The sequence below is a fragment of the Schistocerca serialis genome, chromosome 5 (assembly GCF_023864345.2).
Source record: "Schistocerca serialis cubense isolate TAMUIC-IGC-003099 chromosome 5, iqSchSeri2.2, whole genome shotgun sequence".
In the NCBI taxonomy this organism is placed as follows: Eukaryota; Metazoa; Arthropoda; class Insecta; order Orthoptera; family Acrididae; genus Schistocerca; species Schistocerca serialis.
The window spans coordinates 611280698-611301287 of NC_064642.1; the positions used below are offsets into that span (position 1 = coordinate 611280698).

A 20590-nucleotide genomic window follows, 5' to 3' on the forward strand; every position below is an offset into this window, starting at 1 on the left:
CTCTTTCCTGTAGGTGTGAAATCCAGGAGCTTCCGAGGCCATCTGTGATCCTCCATCCGGGCCACATATTCATTGGAACAACACATTTGTGTTTTGTCATCTTCCTAGCCCAAATACCAGTCCGTAATTTGGCAGTGACAAGAAATGTGATAGAAGTTAACACTATTGTCAACCATCAGTTTTAGAATGCATTCCTCCTCCTATCAGTGGTATTTTTTAATTTTGTATCGAGGCAACACAATAGTTCTGGAATTAACCATTACAGAAGAAAATGTGAACCATCTTTTACTTTCAGCTTAGAGTTGGAAATATTGACCTTTAGCAGCTGAGGAAATGACTAGGCAGACAGACAGGAAAATTGGCCACCACAGACATTAATAGGTTATGGTCTCCACATTTAAAAGAAATGGGTTAAAACTGAAAAATATTTAAAGGGTGTCAGATGTTGGGATTAGAGCCTACATTGTCTTCTCGTACTAAAATGTGAGCCACTTGCCTAATACTGTCTCCTGAATGAAAATATTCATTCCAATCATAACAAAATACTTCAGTCTCCCTCTCACATAAAAAAAAAGCACTTAACTATGCCTGGACATTGTACTCATCAGGTAATTGGAAGCTTACTGTATATATCACACATTAATCTTACTGCATGAAAATAGGAAAAGTTTAAGATATTTGTTAGAAGTCATGCTTGGGGGTTGTTAGGAAAAGCATTTATTCAAGTTACACGGCTCTTGGTCACACACTTGTACCAAGCCCTTAATGGATAGTTGTTTTTTCATAAAAGATCTGTTTTTGTTGTTGAGTAGGGATAGAGACAAAACAGGATAAATAAGTAGCTGATTTAGATAGAGAAATATCTGCTCAAGACAAGAACATACAGTAGTAAATTGTTTTAATGTGCTCAGTGCTAAAGCTTTAATTTTTCACTTAATCCTGTTACCAGTTGTCATTTGTTTGTAAAACTTGTAATGTGTTAAAAATTTACTTTCAGTATCAAGTTTTGTTAATGACATAAAAAACTGTCCTGTAACTTTTCAGTGAAGTGTGTACATCTGAGAACTTTCATCTCTTTGGCCCAGAACCAAGGTGTCACAATTGTTTCGTGTTGGTTTGACATGTATTGTTTATCCTTCTACAATAGAAAAATCTTTTGCAGTTTAGTAACTGTTTATTTTTCAACAGGTTTGGACAAAATTGAAGCACTTCAGAACCATGAAAACGTTGAAATATATAAACTTGCTTATGATATTATAGAACAATACTTTTCAGAAGATGTAAGTATATATATATATATTTATATATATATTTACTCAAATCTTGTTAGTTAGCCACAGCTTAATTTTCCTGTTAGCAACATTTGTGCATGTCAAAATGGACCTTGATTCTTATATGAAAAATTTAACAATGAAAGGCAAATTAATATTTTTGTTGCTGAATATTTTTTAAATATTTGAGACATTAGTGTTTGCTTAAATGGTTACTTTAATACCTCCAATCAAAACTGTGTAAGAATTCTTTTATCTTAACATTTTTGAAATTTCGGAGTTTGACTTGTAATTAATAGTGGCATTGTAGTGGTGACAAAAACGTTCTTGCATACACACAAAGGTTCCAAACAAGCTACACAGTATAGATCTTTTTTGTTTTTCTTAAGACAGTGCACTAAATAAAATGTTCAGTGAAGCCCAAGGAAACTTAACTATCCTTTAGTGAATTCCGTGGGTTAAAATAGCAGAACAAGGAAAACTAAACTCATACGCCTGAAGGCACTGTAGCTTCAGATACTACAAACAATTATGTGTATTTCCATTAAAAATAATGTAAACCAGAGAAATCACTGCATTGATCACAGGCAAGTTGGGGACAAAGAAGCTAGGAAGATCCGTTTATTGGAATACGGGGAGAATCAGTTGGGAGGCTAATGGGGAAATTGTAATAAGTTGTGTATTGTGGGAGTACATTAGGAATGAACTGCGTAACTCGGCAGATGATTTTACTCTAAAAAATGTATAATAGCATTAAGTTACGCATGTTCAATCATTAAGCTCAAGACTTCATTATTCTCCTCTGGACCAACAGTAAATTGAATAGGTATGTGTGGCACAAGATTATTTGCCTTCAAATAGATAAACTGTTATGTAGTAGTCTTGCATATAATAGAAATGTTTTAGGTTTCTGTTATTAAGGTAGATGGGAGAGCTAAGTTGTTAAATCATGTAACCACTTAAAATAGAAATATAGTAGGGTGATTATTTCATTTGCCTCAGAAAGATACAGAAAATAAAATTTGAGTGAACTATGAGTTAAATCATTAATTATCTTAAGACTCAGTTGACTAGAATGCGCTAGTTTTTAGTAGATAGTATTTAATTATAATAGTGACATGAATTAGAAGAAATAAGTGTGAACAGGGGATTTATCAAAATAATGTGGTAAAATAGTAAAAGCAGATAGTCAAAGCAGTGGAGTGTTATGTTGAAATCAATCGTGGTAAGTAGACAACGATGAGAGGAAACTTTAATTTCAGATGGAGTTAACGAATGAGGTGTGAAAAATTCAGCAGTAAGTGTTGGCAAACCTACGTTTCTAGCATTTGTAGACTTAGAGAAACCTTTTGACAATGTTAACTGGAATACTCTCTCTCAAATTCTGAAGATGGCAGGGATAAAATACAGAGAGCAAAAGGCTATTTACAATTTGTACAGAAAGCAGATGGCAGTTATAAGAGTCGAGGGGCATGAAAGAGAAGCAGTGGTTGGGAAGGGAGTGAGACAGGGTTGTAGCCTGTCCCCGATGTTATTCAATCTGTATATTGAGCAAGCAATAAAGGAAACAAAAGAAAAGTTAGGAGTAGGTATTAAAATCCATGGAGAAGAAATAAAAACTTTGAGGTTCGCCGATGACATTGTAATTCTGTCAGAGACAGCAAAGGACTAGGAAGAGCAGTTGAACGGAATGGACAGTGTCTTGAAAGGAGGATATAAGATGAACATCAACAAAAGCAAAACGAGGATAATGGAATGTAGTCGAATTAAGTCGGGTGATGCTGAGGGAATTAGATTAGGAAATGAGGCACTTAAAGTAGTAAAGGAGTTTTGCTATTTGGGGAGCAAAATAACTGATGATGGTCGAAGTAGAGAGGATATAAAATGTAGACTGGCAATGGCAAGGAAAGCGTTTCTGAAGAAGAGAAATTTGTTAACATCGAGTATAGATTTAAGTGTCAGGAAGTCGTTTCTGAAAGTATTTATATGGAGCGTAGCCATGTATGGAAGTGAAACATGGACGATAACCAGTTTGGACAAGAAGAGAATAGAAGCTTTTGAAATGTGGTGCTACAGAAGAATGCTGAAGATTAGATGGGTAGATCACATAACTAATGAGGAGGTATTGAATAGGATTGGGGAGAAGAGAAGTTTGTGGCACAACTTGACTAGAAGAAGGGATCGGTTGGTAGGACATGTTCTGAGGCATCAAGGGATCACCAGTTTAGTATTGGAGGGCAGCGTGGAGGGTAAAAATCCTAGAGGGAGACAAAGAGATGAATACACCAAGTAGATTCAGAAGAACGTAGGTTGCAGTAGGTACTGGGAGATGAAGCAGCTTGCACAGGATAGAGTAGCATGGAAAGCTGCATCAAACCAGTCTCAGGACTGAAGACAACAAGAACAACAACAACAACAAGTACAAGTGTTTGGAGAAAACTGTAATGGAATGTGATAGAAGTTGATACCAATACAAACCCTTGATATCAAAAAATGTTTAAATCATGTAGTAAAGTGTAGACAAAGTAAATGGGGAGAGAATGTAAATATGCCAGAATGACTCTTTCACTCTGCATCAGTGTGTACGTTGTTTCAAAACTTCTTATCATATTAAAACTGTGTGCTGGACTGGGATTCAACCTTGGAACTTTGTTCTTCACAGGAAATGGTCTAACCAACAGAACTGTTCAAGCAAATCATAAGACATGCTCTCACAGCTTCTTTCCTCCCAGTACCTCTTTATTATTTTCTTTACTCTGCAAAAAGTCTTGTGCATACCTTGCTGCACAGTTTTAACCAGTCTGGAAGTTTCCAAACTGTGCACCTTCCACTGCAGAGCGAAGGATTCATTCTAGTAAAAATCTTTTAGGCTGTGGCGAAGTCAATTCTCTGCAGTATCCTTTCTTCCAAGAGAGCTAGTTTAGCAAGATTTGCTGGAGAATTTCTGTAAACTTCGGAAAGAAGGAAAGTGGTACTATCAGAAGTAAAGCTGTGAGGCAGGTTAGATATTGAGCCTGGTCAGCTCAGTCAGCAAGGGCACTGCTGTGGCAAGGTTCAAGCCCCAAATCCTGGTCAGACAGTGTTTTTAATTTTCTAGCAAGTTTCATATATAGTTAAATATGACTCAAATTTAAATAAATAATTAAAACCAGCCTGTTCCTCTTTAAGGGAAGAGAATGAATAAAACAGTTAGAGGATGATATAGCTCACTCAGCATTTTCATGTCTCTCTTTCCGGTTTTCTGTGAATAGTTTGCTATGAGTTTTAAGATATTTCTTCTTCAGATTGTGATTTTTCTCAAGAACAAATGTGAGTGGGAGAGAGTAAGGAAAAGAACATATGTGCAGTAAATGTTATTTATAAAATATTTAAAATTTTTGATTGATTTTATATTTGTTCCAGGCGGAGGAGGATCCAAATTTGGTACCTACATCATCAGATACTGGCTTCCAGTTTGATCCAAGTTCAAACATACCAAATGAAGGATTTAAGTTCTGATGGACATTTTATATATAAAGTCACAGTATTGGACTACATTTTGAACGGATTCTCTTAAAGTGCTGTGACTGCTAAGCTGTTGAAAATGCAAGCTTGGTGCAGACCCTGTTATAGTATGACTGCTTCCATCTGTACATAGATTCAGAAACTATTTATGACAGTGGTGTTTTTTAAAAGGCTGAAGAGCCATGGTTTTTACAAAGAAAATAACTTACATTTGTAAGTACTGGCTTTTTAGTGAGATACACTGCATACTTGAACTGCTTAAAAGTGCAGATGTATGGAAGTCGTATAATCATAATTAGCACACATTCATATGTGGCTGCAGATTATATGCCTTTGGTTATTTGTTTGACTAATTAAATATTATGAACTTCTTCACTGTTACGTGGCATGTCATGTAATGTCAGACATACTTGTGGCATATTACATTTTGTCTGGAGTGTTAATGAAGTACACTTGAAAATGGTGAAATTGTATTTGTCTCTAAATACAGAAATTGTGTGTTTGTAGTATGATGGTGCCTCTTGTACAAATGGTAACTGAATTAAATTGTGTGTCTGTAATAATAGAAAACACACACACACACACACACACACACACACACACACACACACACACACACTAACTTATATGGTGCTTTCTGGAAGCTGTAAAATGTTATGCTGTGAAAGCAGATCATCAGACACAAGTGAGTATTACCATTTGTTGCTATGCCAGTTTCCTGACTACAGGTTGGCAGGAGGATGTCGTCACTAATTTATCACACAGTGCTTAAACTAATTCATCTTGGAAAAAGAAACATTCTAAATTGTTAATTTGACCATAGGTATAACCTATGTGCAATTGGTATGTTGTAAATTAATGAGAGTTGTTGTTCATTATCAAATTTCAATTTGTTTTACAGATACTGGGAAAATAAAGTTCTCTAGATAGTGTACATATAATTCATGATAGTTACCTCTTAATTTTATTCTCTCAACACACATGGTAATTACATATAATGAAATTAAAAAAGAACATTAAGAAACTTCACAAAATTAGTTATATCGTACACACTTTAGGTTGGAACTGAAGTTAGTACTGAACAGGCTGAAACAAGATTCGTGTTTGAAGAGTACAGTTACTGAAAGGTTACAGCTCTCGTGTGTAGAGAAGTTTATCTTGTATACTGCTGAACGAAAAAACGACTATGTTGATTTCTTTATTGATTTACATTCACAGAATTCTTTCTGTAAAATTTTGTTTTGTTGACTGTTATGAAATCTTACTGTGGTATTTGGTGGAAAATTTACAGAGAGATGTAATGGTCCTCTTGTCACCATTAGCTGTGAGGAGTTTTCTTCAAGAATATTAATTTTTCTTTCTTGGTTTCTTCTGTGTTTCTTTCTTGTCTGTAAAAAGAAGCACAGCAATGTAAATTCTTTGAACAAATAGCAGAGATTAGATACACATCTTGCCAGTTGGGAATGATTTTGAAATTACAGAATCAAGAAGTCAGTCAAGTTACATATTTCTAAAATGATAGTAGACTAGCTGTAATTGTTGAATATGGTTTCGTCAATAACAGTATACACACAAATGTTTATCAAACAATAGAGCAAATCTAATAGCATGAAATAATAATGTGAGAATAATAGATCGTTCCTACCACATAGAGAAGGCACTCAGTGGCTGACAGGCACAGCAGTCTCCTAGCAATGTGCCTATCTGCCACTGCCTCCTCTGTGTGGTAAGTAGCAATCCATCTTTTAAATATTGTTATCAAATTTATGTACGAATTACAAGTGGTCCCTGTTTGAATCTCAGAAATGTGACAGCTTTATTCATATATTAATCTGTAGTTCATACTTCTCCTAAAGCTACAAAGAAATTATTGTATTCCTCGTTTAGTCAGTAAATAGTAGAGATGTTGAGTTGCAGACAACAAAAGACTGCTAAACAAGTGAACTTTTGGCCAGGAAGCTGCCTTCTGAATTATTTAATTCAGGAGGAGGCCTTTTGGCCACAAGCTTACTTGTTTATCAGTCTTTCGGTTGTTTTTGTCTGTGACTCATTGTCTCCACTACATGGTGAGTGGCAATCTATCCTTTTTGTAATATTGTGTGTACTCAGTAAAATTTATTAATTGGTAAATTGAAGAGTAGGCAGATTCTGGTGTGTTAACGTTTCTATTGAGATGTAGCTAGTGTCTATTTCCTTGTAGAGATATGGTTTAAAATGAGTCCCGAAACACTTGTCTTTTCATCTCTAACAAAAGTGTTTTCATTTGCTTGGACCACCTTGGCCTATACAACTTTACATGCTATTTTCTCAGGCAGAAAAGCCACAATGTGTGCAATCACAATGAAATTATTGTTTTTTGCCCGGAGGCAATAAGCACCTCACAGTGTGTATGGCAAGCTTGTTCACAGCAGAATGTAGTCTTATTATGTACCCATTTTATGTGAAATGCTTGTGATCATAACAATCTTTATGCTCGCTCAGGAAATGGTTACTTGACAAGTGGTATAGATGTGGGATGTATATGACAAACATGTATGGCTAAATTCTGAGTGGCCAAATCAAAAATGTAAGGATTAGTTGCTCTTGCAAAAAATACACACACACACACACACACACACACACACACACACACACACAAAAAAAAAAAAAGTGGTTATGCACAAGTGACTGAACTCGCAAAAATGTATGGGAGGTGTCTAGAAGACCCTTCCCTCAAAACGGATACAAAAAGCTAGTTATGAAAACAATACAGTGAAACCTTTATATAACGTTTTTCAAGGGACCACAAATTTTGAACACTGTACAGAGGAACACACTACAAAGAGGAAGGCTTCCAAATAATAATTATAGGGCATTACTGAAGATCAGGATACCACTAATCAGCTTTGACAAATGGTGCCATAGATGACATTTTAAATTTTCACAACATATGATATTTATTGCAAATGATCAATGTATCAAATGATTAGTTTTTTAAATTAAAACATGGGGCTCGGTAGGTGGATGGGTGAAAGTAAATGGATCAGTTTGTACAGTAAAAAGTTATAACAGATTCTTAAGATTGACATCATTCTCCAAAGCTGACAGGTGGTATCCCATTCTTCAGTTGACCCAATTATAGAATATGAGCCAAATTTTGTTTATGATATGCTGAACAAATTACATAAAAACACAGTAAATGGCACAGATTATAAAAGCATTAGTTACAAAAAAATTACTTCAATAATTAAATTATCAAATGGAACTTAAATTTGCACGAAACTCTAGGAACCTAAGCAATCTAAAAATAACATACCTATGATGTTTTTTAAATATTCAAGCAGGGTTGCTTGTTTTCTATTTCTCCTAGACTCTATGGCAATCATTTCTTGCTCCAAATGAGCAAGTTGAACTACTGTTCTGTCCTAAAGTCTATGGGCCATCATGTATCTCCTGAATGTTTCAAAGGCTTCAGCTGCCTTAGTATAAGAGGGTACAGGGTCATCTTCCTTGTCACTGTCACTTTCACTACCACTATTACTCTCCAAGCTTCTCTCTGCAGTCAGTTCCTCAATACTTTGTACTCCTGTGGTTGCCACATTGTCATCCACAGCCAAGAAGTCCTCAAAAGTGACAGAATCACTGCCTATTAATTGTTGAAACTCTTGCAAATCACTTGCAACTTCTTCCACAGAAGCTGCCATCTCATTCTCACAGAAACCCGCTTTTGTGAAACAGTTTTTAATAGTTTCAGCACTTACTTCCCTCCATGAGTACATAATTAAATTTATTGCCTGTAAAATATTCAGTTTCAGTTGTGAGTTTTGCTGGCTTCCTGGTTTTCTTTGGTCCATCAAATTCAAGGCCTTTTTTACAAGGGCTGTCCTATATTTAACCTTAAGGGCGTGTATTATGCCCAAGTCCAAAGGTTGCAGACGGCTGGTGCAGTTGGGTGGCAGGAAAATTACTTTAACATTTCTAAGAAAGGGTACGTCTGGTGGATGTGCCGCACATCTATCCACAAACAGCAGCACTTTTCTTGCAGCACTCCCCATTTTGACGTCAAATTCTCTGAGAAAACGTAAAAATATTTCACTCGTCATCCATGCCTTGGCATTGTTTGTATATTTGCACGGAAACGTGGAAATGTTTTTGAAGCACCTCGGATTTTTTGGCTTCCCGATAACCAAAGGTTTCAGTTTTTCACTGCCATCAGCGTTTGTACACAACAAAACAGTAAGACGTTCCTTGCTCTTCTTACCGCCATGGCAATTTTCCACACGAAAAGTAAATGTCTTATCCGGCATTAAATTGAAAAACATGCCGGTTTTGTCAGCGTTATGTCACGCAGTTCGTAGCCCTGTATCAGATTAGGGAGAGTCTGCATCCATTGAGCTACAGTTGGTTCGTCCACACTTTTACTTTCTCCACATTCCGATTTGTACACACCACACCATGACGCTGTCGAAATTTATCAATCCATCCATTGGACGCCTTAAAATTGTCAGTTCCTAACTGCAGTGATATTTGAAGCGCCTTCTCCTTCAAAATAGTTCCATTTATAGGAACGTTTGCAGCACGTGCTTGCTGAAACAAAGTTAATAAAACTTTCTCCATTTCGTCATGTCGATTGTTTCAAACGCATACGTTTCAAATTTCCACAATTCTCAAACCCTTCCATTATTGATGATCTGTTTTTCATAATAGTGTTGAGTGTTGAAGCGGCCAGTCCCAATTGCTTCGCTAGTTCCACGTGACTCGCGCCAGAAGATGCCTCCACTTTTTTAATAATAGAAACCTTCTCTTCCAGAGAAATATTCTTCCGCTTTTCACTCATGTCCACTGATAAAAGCTTTTAAAAAATGTTATATCGAAGAGACACACACTTACTAGGCACACGAACTGTTAGCTGCTCAGCTCATACAACACGCTACTAAGTACTAATACAAAGCATCGGCTGAAATGGCGCCAAAAAGATCGCAAGCAGAATGTGCGTCACATGTCATGTGACCGGGTTTTGCCGCTGACATATGAAATACGCTGAGCGCGGGCTTTTCGAGCCGGTGCAAACTGAAACCACAGAACGGAACCCGATGCATCTACATCCAGTCACTTAAACGTTATAAAGAGGTAAATAATTGAGCAGGGTTCCAAAAATATGAGCTTTACATGGAGGAAACTGTAATATAGAGGAAACGCAGTAAAGAGGAAAATTTAACATTGTTTATATGGGCTTTTAGTCAGGACCGAAAAAAAAACGGACGTAACATAGAGGAAAACATTATATGGAGGAACGTTATAAAGAGGTTTCACTGTATTATGAAATTATGAGGAGTTCGAGTCACAGAATGAGTAAAAAGTATTCATGATAATATTGTGACCTTCATTGTGTTAGATAAAGTGCAATACTATAAATTATAATTGTCCTGCCATTACAACACATTTTTGCAAATATTTTTGTGCATTTTCTATACGTTAGATTAAGTTTTCGTTCTAATTTATGTGGATGCATGAAACTTCTTTTCGATGTTTGGCTGTTGGCAAGTAATTCTACAATGTGCCATGGCTTGTCGAATATCCTTTCTGTTGTGATTTGTGGCATACTGACACTCTTCTCTATGAGGACATACCATTTCTTACATCATTCCCTGAGGAGAGTTCTTTTTATTTTTTAAGGTGTGCCTTGCCAGTGGATTTGATGTTGCTGTAAAGATAAATCAAGAATACTGAAGAGTGACACATCCATGAAGTTTCTCAATAAGTGAAAAGGCTGATTCCTAGACTTTCTTTTGCAGTGAACCCCTGATTTTTCACTTCATTTTACATTCTTAACCTACAGTGGTCCAGAGAATTGGGCAATATGAAACTTTTTGTCTTTGTGCACATCACCTCAGTCTGTCTCTGAAACAGTATTATGGGGATAAAACTTTTCTAATCTTTGAAGTCTTAAGTTCTGTTGTAATCATTTCCTGCAGCAATTTTTGAATAATTGAATACTTGTGGAGAAATTGCCCATTGTAATGTGTGTTGAGGTTCCTCACAAAGTTTTCATTTGTGTCTATTGTACTAGATTTAACAATGGTTTGTTTTCTGTGATAAGATTCCAAAACATATTCATTTCCTTAAATATAATGCCAATTTTTTCATACTCTCAGCATTCATACCTTCTAAGTTAAAGCCTGGTGAGAACAAACACCTTTTTCCCAGCTACTGCCCCATTTCTCCACCAGCTGCATTTGCAAGGTGATGGAACTTATGATTCATCAGTGGCCATACCAGCTTTACTTCACACTACCTGCCACATTCCACCCTCCACCCAGTTGGAAGCAGCATGCCAACATGCCGAGGAGACACTGGCAATCATGGGATCTTTTCGTAATGAGCCACTCACAGTCTGTCTCTGTCTACTAAGCGTAAACAGAACAAGGCTAATGATTCAACGACTCTCCCAGCTGCATCTTGGTCCCTTGTGGTATCATGTACCGAAGGAGATCAGTTCTTCACTATGGTTAATCCATTTATTATTCAGAAAGGTGTTGATGCAATTGCAAGACACGTGAAATCCTGTTATTGTTTATGTAATGGGACTTTGCTTCTGGAGACCATTCTTTTTCTCATGTCTGATCATATAGTGCTTCTATCGAAGATAAAAGCAGGCTATGAAATCATCAGTCCAACTGTACATTACAAACAGAATGAATTACTACTAGTATCACTTTACAACCACACTCAAATGTACTGTAAAAACACAGCCAAATGTCTTACTTGTGCTAGGGATGCTTACGAGGGTGATTGCCCGCCTCCTCCTCCTCACTGTATCAGTTGTAATGGTGACCGTGTCACCTCTTCTCGTGAGTGTACAGTGTATCTTGATGAGCAGACCACCCAGGAGAAGGAAAATGTATCTTATCCTGTCACATGCAACTTGTTTGCTAGTTGAAAGCCCTGCATTTTACCATCCAGTGTAGTACTGTTCTTGCTAGGCCTCGCTTCATGACGTACATTGTCAGATACTTGTGACCTTCAATTCAGCATTGCACTTGTGAAATTGTCCACTGTCACAGTAGCAAACCTTCCTCCTCCTCCAGCTGTGGAATGAGCCACCAAATCTTCACCTCCAGTGCCCAAATTTCCTGCTACACAATCGGGAAAGGATAAAACGAATACTCCTGCAAAGGCTAAAAGTCTCTCCAGCCAACAAACATCTGAGACTTCATCTGCTAACTGCAAAGGCTCTAAGAAATCAAAGGCAAATGGTTTTCTTGCCTGACACGGAGATCCTCCTAGGATGCTCTTGGAATTGCAGCATTGTTTTCTGCCTTCAAGAAACAAAATTGCATCCTTACAACTGCTTTGACCTCTCGCATTTTCTCAAATTTCACTTTGAAACGCAACACCCCCCCATCCGCCCGAGGATGGCCTTCCAACTCATGCGGGAGTCAGCATAACTGCCAATAACTTAAATGGCTAACATTACATTACAACATTCCTAAGGCTGACTGGAGGCTTTACTCTTTCCTGGTGTCCTTTGATGAATACCATTTCCCAGCTGTGGTGACAAACTAAATAGCTAATGAACATTACCCTTACAGCATTATCATTACAGCTGCAGAACATTCCTTACCTTACACTTTACCATACTGTGTCCAGGTTGCCGCCTGGTGGACTGAGGTGTGTTGCGACGCGATTCACCCCCCACACGGAGACATGCTCTTCATGTTTTTAACAGACATCCTATGGTGGTGAACTGTATTCATTATAAACAATTGCGTGTGCAATGTCATTCCATTCTTTGTGACAGCAAAAATGATAGCTGAATTTCCTTTACTAGTTCTTCTAACAGTTTGTCCCTCTTCTGTCGTGTGGGCCAACCTCTGTTGCCTCTAGGTCCAAGGTCAAATCCTCGATTCCCGGCCTGACCGTAACAGATATCATTGTGGACCCTATTGCCATATCCAACAACTTGGACTGCTATTTTGCGGTGATTTCGAGCTCCACCCACTCAACCAACTTGTTCCAGAAACAAGTGGGGGGTGGCTTAGATGATATCCTTCTACTCTTAGTCGTAATGCTACAATGCCACCTTTACTATGAGAGAGCTAGATTATTAGGGTGTATACCGGGAAAAACTCGGGGAATTTTTTCATCGGGGAGAAAACCGGGAAAAACCCGGGATACTTTTAGAATTCTGGGAATTTTTCATTGTTTAAGTTTTCACTTAAATTTTTGTAATTTTGACTGGTAAGAACCGATACTCTAACAAAGGATATTACTGTAGCCTGCAACTGCAGAATAATACTTAAACAGTAAAACATAAACAAGAGGAAAAAACGAAAATAACTTAAATTGCAAAGGAAATGCGCCATATACGACGACGACATACAGTGCTCATGTAAGCATCTGCCAATTGAAAATGTGTCAAAGGCTTTAGGAAGACTATGTAGTGCTTCATAACAACAAATTGCCTTCAATGAGGGTGAAGTCGCAACTGTTTACATTCGATTTGTTTTAGCAGTTATGAGCGGGCTCATGCGCATGCGCAGTTGAGTCATGTTTTAGTAGTAGATTCTCCCGCTTCTGGCTACAGGAATGTGGCTGTTGGCTGTGCAAGCAGTCGCAGCAAGCAGTTAGATGCTACCAGGGAAAGGGGGTGCCAAATTCATATTCTTGAGGAAAAAAACTTGTTTCACAAAACGCCTAGCATCCAGGTGTCTAGCATCCGTCGATATAATGTATTGATTATTCATATGATTTTGAAATGCCTCCCATGTTTGTTTTTGAACACATTTTAAGCTGATTTCTGAATGAATAAGTTGACTTTTGAATGAATGCATGCATAGTACACGTGATGTCTCTGTCAGTAGAATCCACGTCGCATCTAGAAATAAACTTTCCACAGACCAAAGGGGACGGGGCTATATGAGCTTGAGGGAGTAAAGCCGAACGGATGAATGCCAATCGCTGTCCAATTATGTGGTTGATTGGGTTTGCGAATGCTCAGCATTGTTATAATTACTAGCAAAATCTATAGATTCAGACTACCAGAATGGAAATAAACGACTGACAGGAATAACAGGTGAGAAAGATTACGTATTATCTTCTCGGTGTATCCAAGAAAATGAAATTTTGACAGAATTTTTGGCCAGATTGCTACACTAGTAAGGACCAGTAGTACAGTCCCCGGCTAGCAGCTGCACAAGTTCTATTCTGGAAGCAATGCTGTTCGAACATGTAATAACGCCTAACCGGAAAATAATCGCGGGATAACTAAACCTGTGATTCTGGTAGGTTTACTGAAGTTAATCGGCGAACAAATTTTGATAGTGGCAGCAATAGCTACAGAATTGGTGATGACAAGATTGATTGTTAGAACGAAGGAGGAGAAGAAATGGGGACATCACATAAATTATGGAAGAATAAGATGATTCCAAATTTATATACAAATTTCGTAATGTTACTTTTCGATCTCATGCTTGAGAAGCTGGTGCGTATGAATGAAATGTGAAACTATTTCCTAACATAAAGCTTTTTGCTTGTAGTAGGCCTAATAGGCATTTGATATTTGTACTTATTGGATTATATTCTGCCGTGTTATAAAAATGGCCATTTGTGCCAAAACAGTCTCGTTTATTTGGTGTGTTACAAAATTGCTGCTGTATTAGAAAGGCCTATTTTGTTTTATCCAATAGACGGTGATAAAATAGACGTTATCAGGTCGAGAAACCACACCAGTTTTGGGTATCATTTGTATAAACAGCTTTTTGAGTACTAGATAACGACATTTCGATTTTTCATGTAGCAAAACGTTTGACAAAGTTTGATGAGGTAATAGATTCTTTCGCAGAAAGGAAAGCACACCATGTAAGGCTGTAGCAAGATTTGAGAGGAAAAAAGTGCTTGGAACTAAGGTTTGAAGAAGTGTGTAATTTCTTGTTTATCTCTTGTCAGTATTGGTTTTATATATCCTATAATTAATTTTAAGTCACAAAACAGCAAGTTCTTAACGAATAGGCAATAAAGAGTTCGGATTTTCTGAAGAGTTCTTGTTCTCTTGATTACAAATAATCCCGTCCACTGTTAATTGCGAGATTTTTTAAGAGGGGCAGGCTGTCAAACTGGCCGACTGGGAGCAGGAGAAGCACCATAGGACATTTAAATTTCCACTCTCCTGAATATAGTTTGGATGTGCAGTAGAAAAATGCTTTATGAAGAGGTATGGCACTTCACTTCGGCATACTTAAGACCAAATAATGTCTTGCATTTCCTCAAATACATATGTTTTATGTTGCAGACTTTTCAGAAAGTTGTGCACTACCCCAAGATGAACGTATTTTGAAAATTCGATTTTTTTAGTATTGACCCGGTTCGCAAATGCCGTAGACCCGGGGCGGGGCTGATGCACAGAGCAGTCCGAGTTATAGTGGGTAGTCTCCACGTGACCCGTGTTTACATTTAGTGATTTTCTGGTTTCTCCTTCGTTTACTCTCACGTCAAATGAAAACAAAATGAGTATTGCGGCCGGGAGCTATCAAGTGAATTAAAACACATTCACATAATTACAGAAGCCTGAAATACGTCATTAGTTTCAGATTTTATTTTATTTCCACCTTTCTGACAATCGAGCATTAATGCCTTGCGGAACAATGAAGTTATTGACTGTTTGCTAAAGAAATTTGACTTTTGTTAATCTTTTCCGTAGAGGCAGTCAATGTATTTGAAACGAAATGTTTAATTCCACAGTGCACAGTTTCATTTTCTAGCACATATGGCATTATGCCATAATAAAGAACCAAACATGATATAATACAGTACTGGTACTCCAAGAAAATTTACATTCCGAAAACCACACTGAAAAGCTTAATATCAGGTCGAGGTCTACTTCATTGGGAATATGGACATACGAATGTGCCCTTTAAGTATGCACACTTAATTATATGGTTCAAGAAATTCTGATGCTCTTGCAGTATCCTCTAATGTCTTGTTTCTTTTATGACATACTGTATGATCATTCAATGTTATACATGTACGTACATATGGGCTTCCTACGTCGTGATAGCTACCAAAGTGCGGTGTTACCTGTGCTCTCTGTCAACTGCTGAAATGAACCTATTTCTAACATGTAGTGGGAAAATATTGTGAATAGTGGTTTGAAAAGCATTACTTTCAAAGTAAATATCCTTTTATGTAAGTTGAACTATGTGCAAGAATGTAGCATGAATTTATTAAATCAGAGCGTTTTACTCTCATTTAAAAATCAGCTCTTTGATGACTAGCCATTTAGAAGAATTTCGAACCCTGAAGATCAGACATTTCTGTCATTATTAAAAATTTTACTGGCACATTTGTGTGATATATCTTAAGTGTAACAAGCAGAAAAAGATCAACAGTATGTGCAAAAGCTAAGCTTCTTTCTCATCTTGAGACCAATATTATAGTGAAAGCTTTTCTTTTCTTGTAGCAAAACTGTGTATATTAATTTAAACTATTAACTTTCCCTGTTTGTGTGTTCGTGCTACTTAACAGTGATGTTACATCACGAGTCCTATGCTCTGATTATCGGCTGGCGAGATCACGTGACATGAGCTACAAACTGCTTACAAAAGCGCATCGAAATCTCGATTTCAGTTATACGGAAAGTAACATGCGATGTTTGGTGGAATTCCCATGTATATTTTGGTAATACGAAAATACGCAGCGTACATGTTGCTGCACATCAAAGATATTTCAAATAAAGTTTCTTTTTCCCTGCGTTTAGTTTTCTAAAGTGCCGGGAAATTGTACACCCGTGTATAAAACTCAAACCATTCAAAGGATTGATAAGGGAAAATATACTGTCATCCGGGAGAAAATGTATTTTTAACCGGGAAATCCGGGAATTTTTTTTTCCTTGTTCACGTATACACTGTATGCTCTTACTTCATCCCGATCTTCTGCCCCAGAGCCGGACGATGTTAACACTCAGATGTTGCAGCACACTCCTCTTGCGAAGAAGCAGTTTCTCCTTCATAGGTGCAATAGCATTTGGGCAGATGGCAAGTTTCCCCGATTCTATTGTGAAGCCACCATCATACCCGTACCTAAGCCTGGTGAGAACAAACACCTTTTTCCCAGCTACTGCCCCATTTCTCCACCAGCTGCATTTGCAAGGTGATGGAACGTATGATTCATCAGTGGCCATACCAGCTTTACTTCACACAATCTGCCACATTCAACCCTCCACCAGCTTGGCTTTGTGTGGTGTCCCCTGTTCACCTTGAACTTCATTCACTTACTGGGGCAGCTACTCTTGATCTGGTCGATTGCAGAAGTTTCTTGACCTTTGCACACAATGTAGCAATAGCACCTTTGTGTACACTAATGCCTCTGACTGTGGTGTCAGATGTGGCTTCATCATTGGCACCGACCATTTTCGATATCACCTTCTAGAACACTGCTCAATATTTATAGCAGAGCTCTTCACCCTGTACAAGATCACCCATTACATCTGGTGACAAAGGCTTTTTAATTGTCGTATGCTCTGATTCTCTGTGTCCTTCAGAGCCTCTGGATGTTGTACACAGTCCATTATTTAGTGCACCTTGCTGTCTGTTGAGAGAACCATTGTGATATTCATGTGGGTTGGTCTGATGGGAAATGAGGCTGCTGGACGCTGCTGCCAAGGCTGCAGTCCTACCTCGGTCCGCTAGCTTTTCCATCCCTTCGGATGATCTCCATGTTGCCACCTGTGGCAGGTGGTGGCGTCATTCTGGCATCATCACTGGTCTTCTCTTCATGGGACCAAGCTCCAGGGAATTAAACGTCTTCCAGCAGTTTGGCCAACCTCCTCTTGGCTCTCTCACCACAAGGTAATTTTAGGTAGGTTATGTACTGGGCATTGTTGTTTCAGCTGTCACCATTTAAGTGGTGATCCCCCCCGACCACAACTTTCTTCATTGTGGTCAATCTTTTGACAGTTGCCATTTCCTGACTGAATATTTTCCTTAACCACTGATGTTCTAATGTAATGTTTGCCATTTAAGTTATTGGCCATTGTAGCAAACGTTGACTTTTCCCAAGAGGAAGTCGTTGGTCTTGACTCCCTTTCCTTCCGTCAATTGGACTTAATGTGTATTTTAAGTTCTTTTACGTCTTGACTTAAGGTTATGACATGGGCACTTAAGACCTCAGTTGTTTCTGTGCCCCAAAACAAAAAAATGCCAGTGTGAAATGCCATTCTGACTAAAGAGAACTAAAATGTTTGGAATGTGGGTTGTTTGCTAAGGGGTCTTAAAGACTTCTGCCATGTATCAAATGTGTATGATTAAAAGATTAACAAAGAAAAATAATAAATTTTCACCTCCATCAATTTTTTTCCTAAAGAACGTCAATTTTATTTTACAGAATTAAACAGAATATAAACTACTATAAATAACTTTTAAAACAATGTAATGATAAAATGGAAGGCTGTTGAGTCCAAGAGACCCCTGTTATGCACCCAACGGTTAGACTTGAGTGCAAAATAATCACTGAAGGTAAGTGTGAAAGACTGGATGTAAAATAGGGTAATCAGGTACTATTACAGACAACTGACATCAGTAGCTACAGTGGCAAAACAATTCAGAAAACATTGTAAGGTTCCTCATGCTGTTGTAATTGGGAGACACTTGTTTGCAAGCTATAGAACTGGATTTGTTTCACCTCTCCTATTAACTTGCAGAATAATTCAGTTAAGAGCAGCAGATGGATGTACATATTGCTGCAATAACATGAATGTATTAGTGTTACAAGGGATGTTAGCAAACAGGGAAATATTTTTGTTTAGCAAGTGTGACAGTAAAGAAAATGCAGATTCTCGGGATTTCTGTAACATTCACATGTGTACAAAGATACAGAGTATTAAAAGAAAAAAATACAAAAGTGTTGTACAACACAGCTTTAGATGTGTGTTGAATAATGTTTTTAAGGACAAGACGTATTGGCTCAATAGCCGTGTTTAGTTGCAATGAATGGAAAGAAATTTTCGTTATCACAAGGGTAGTCAAAGCCTTATTGACAACTAAAAGTTGAACAAAGCCAAAATGAGTAAGGGAGTTAATGAGCAATTTGTTCAGTGAATTTGAAGTTAATTTGCACCATTGATCTGACAAAATAATCGTAAGAAGTTGTCTTTCTTAAAACTAGCAAACCATCTACACAGATGCTCACCAATTGTGCTAGCACTGAAATGGAAGCTGACTGAATGAAATAGTGAGTTATCAGAAACTGGCTATGGAAGATGGTAATATGGATTTTTCTTTCCATTATCATAAGAACCCTGAAATGACATTGACAAATAGAAAATTAACTCGACTAGATAGAACTGTTTATTGAAAAAGCAGATGCCAGTTTACATTTGCAGGAAGTATCTTAGGCAAAGGAATTTGGCCTTGGAAAAACAAATTTACAGAAGTCATTAAAACCAGTAATTAAGTATTGTGTGTTGGTCTGGGACCCATACATTAGAAAATATCCCAAAAGCAACAGATTTCATGCTAATTAAAGTGGCAGAAGAAAATTAATTTGAAGCTCATTATTAAAATTCCAAGAACACATGTTACCTCGACATGTATCTGGTAAAATGAAAAACTTATATAACAGGAAAAAAAGAGCTTCTATGAAGGCTTACGTCAGCTCTTCCTGAATACCATGTATGAATAGAATGTAAGAAGCGAAACAATTCTAGTCAGTGTACCCGCCATTTTCTCCACCAAAATCTGTTTTTACGTTACCATATCTTGCTTTCTGCTCTTGTAGTGAACACAATTGGATTTAAAATTAAGTTTGGGAAAAACAAGCAGGTAAATTCATTCAACTCTGCAAAGGAAGTCTCATTGAATGCACTTAACAAGTGTTTCTACTGTTATGTTGTGTAGCTGTCTCAAGCAGTATCGCCCCATTTTGGAATGTGGATGTCAAAAATGGGACTATGTTGCTTCAGTCAAGATACAGAAGCTGCAAATGCTACAGAACACAGCTATCTGGCAAGTGTTAGATGCATCACACTTAATATGGCTTGGTTAGTTTCGCATGAAACAGCATCCCATCATTCTTCCAGTGATCCAAGACACTGGGAACCAACTATTATCTTTCCTGTTGTACTTGGCAAAACTGGCAGATCTGGAACCTTGGGGACGTATGATCGGAATGAATCCTTGAAACACAAGTGGCCCTCATGGCTGCTAATGGGTTGAGCCCATCCTTTCCTAAGTAGTCATCTTTGCAACCTACAGCATCCAAGCAATCAGTCATCAGTAACTAATCAATTACGGTTATAAGTCGGTGTCTGGAAGGTTAAAAAATTACACAGGTGTACAGTATTAAAGTAAATGCCGAGTGGCAAAAGCCACTTCAATTTCAAGAAAATGTGCACACTTAATAATGCAGGAACTGAAAGGGTGAAATTTTCATTCTCTAGGAATAGGCCTGCCATCACATAAACTGCAGATTCTGGGCACCGAACATTTAGGTCAAATCACATTATTTTCCCAGGCACATATAAGCTGTCAATAAGTGGACTGAAAGAAACACAACCATAAGTTAAAAGGTCTAAACAAATATAAATGATACAAACATATGCAAGTTGGTGTACTGTTGTATCACTATATAACTTTTGCAGTGCGAATGGATGGAATGAAACAATTGCACAATTGGCTTGCTTGAGCGTAACTGACGGGTGAGGAAGCAGTATGGTGCATGAGATCATAGCAATTTGGCTGCTTCTTATTATTCACAATAAAGAAGTAAAAATGTACATGGGAGGGGCATAGCAACATGCTTGCCCCCTGTTCTTTAAGTGTAAGGGGCAGACTAATGGAAAC

General features: G+C 37.7%; 2 protein-coding genes across 2 annotated transcripts in view; one reads left to right on the top strand and one right to left on the bottom strand.

Annotated features, from left to right (window-relative positions):
* The window catches only part of LOC126480713 (importin subunit alpha-3), a 101418-nt gene extending 95702 nt beyond the window's left edge, over positions 1–5716 (top strand). Inside the window, exons 10-11 of the mRNA XM_050103967.1 lie at positions 1189–1280; positions 4674–5716. Coding sequence (XP_049959924.1) covers positions 1189–1280; positions 4674–4769 — 188 coding nt within the window. The 3' untranslated portion in view covers positions 4770–5716. The remainder of the gene's footprint in view (positions 1–1188; positions 1281–4673) is intronic.
* Positions 5717–5728: 12 nt separating this feature from the next.
* The window catches only part of LOC126480715 (uncharacterized), a 54777-nt gene continuing 39915 nt past the window's right edge, over positions 5729–20590 (bottom strand). Inside the window, exon 5 of the mRNA XM_050103968.1 lies at positions 5729–6163. Coding sequence (XP_049959925.1) covers positions 5960–6163 — 204 coding nt within the window. The 3' untranslated portion in view covers positions 5729–5959. The remainder of the gene's footprint in view (positions 6164–20590) is intronic.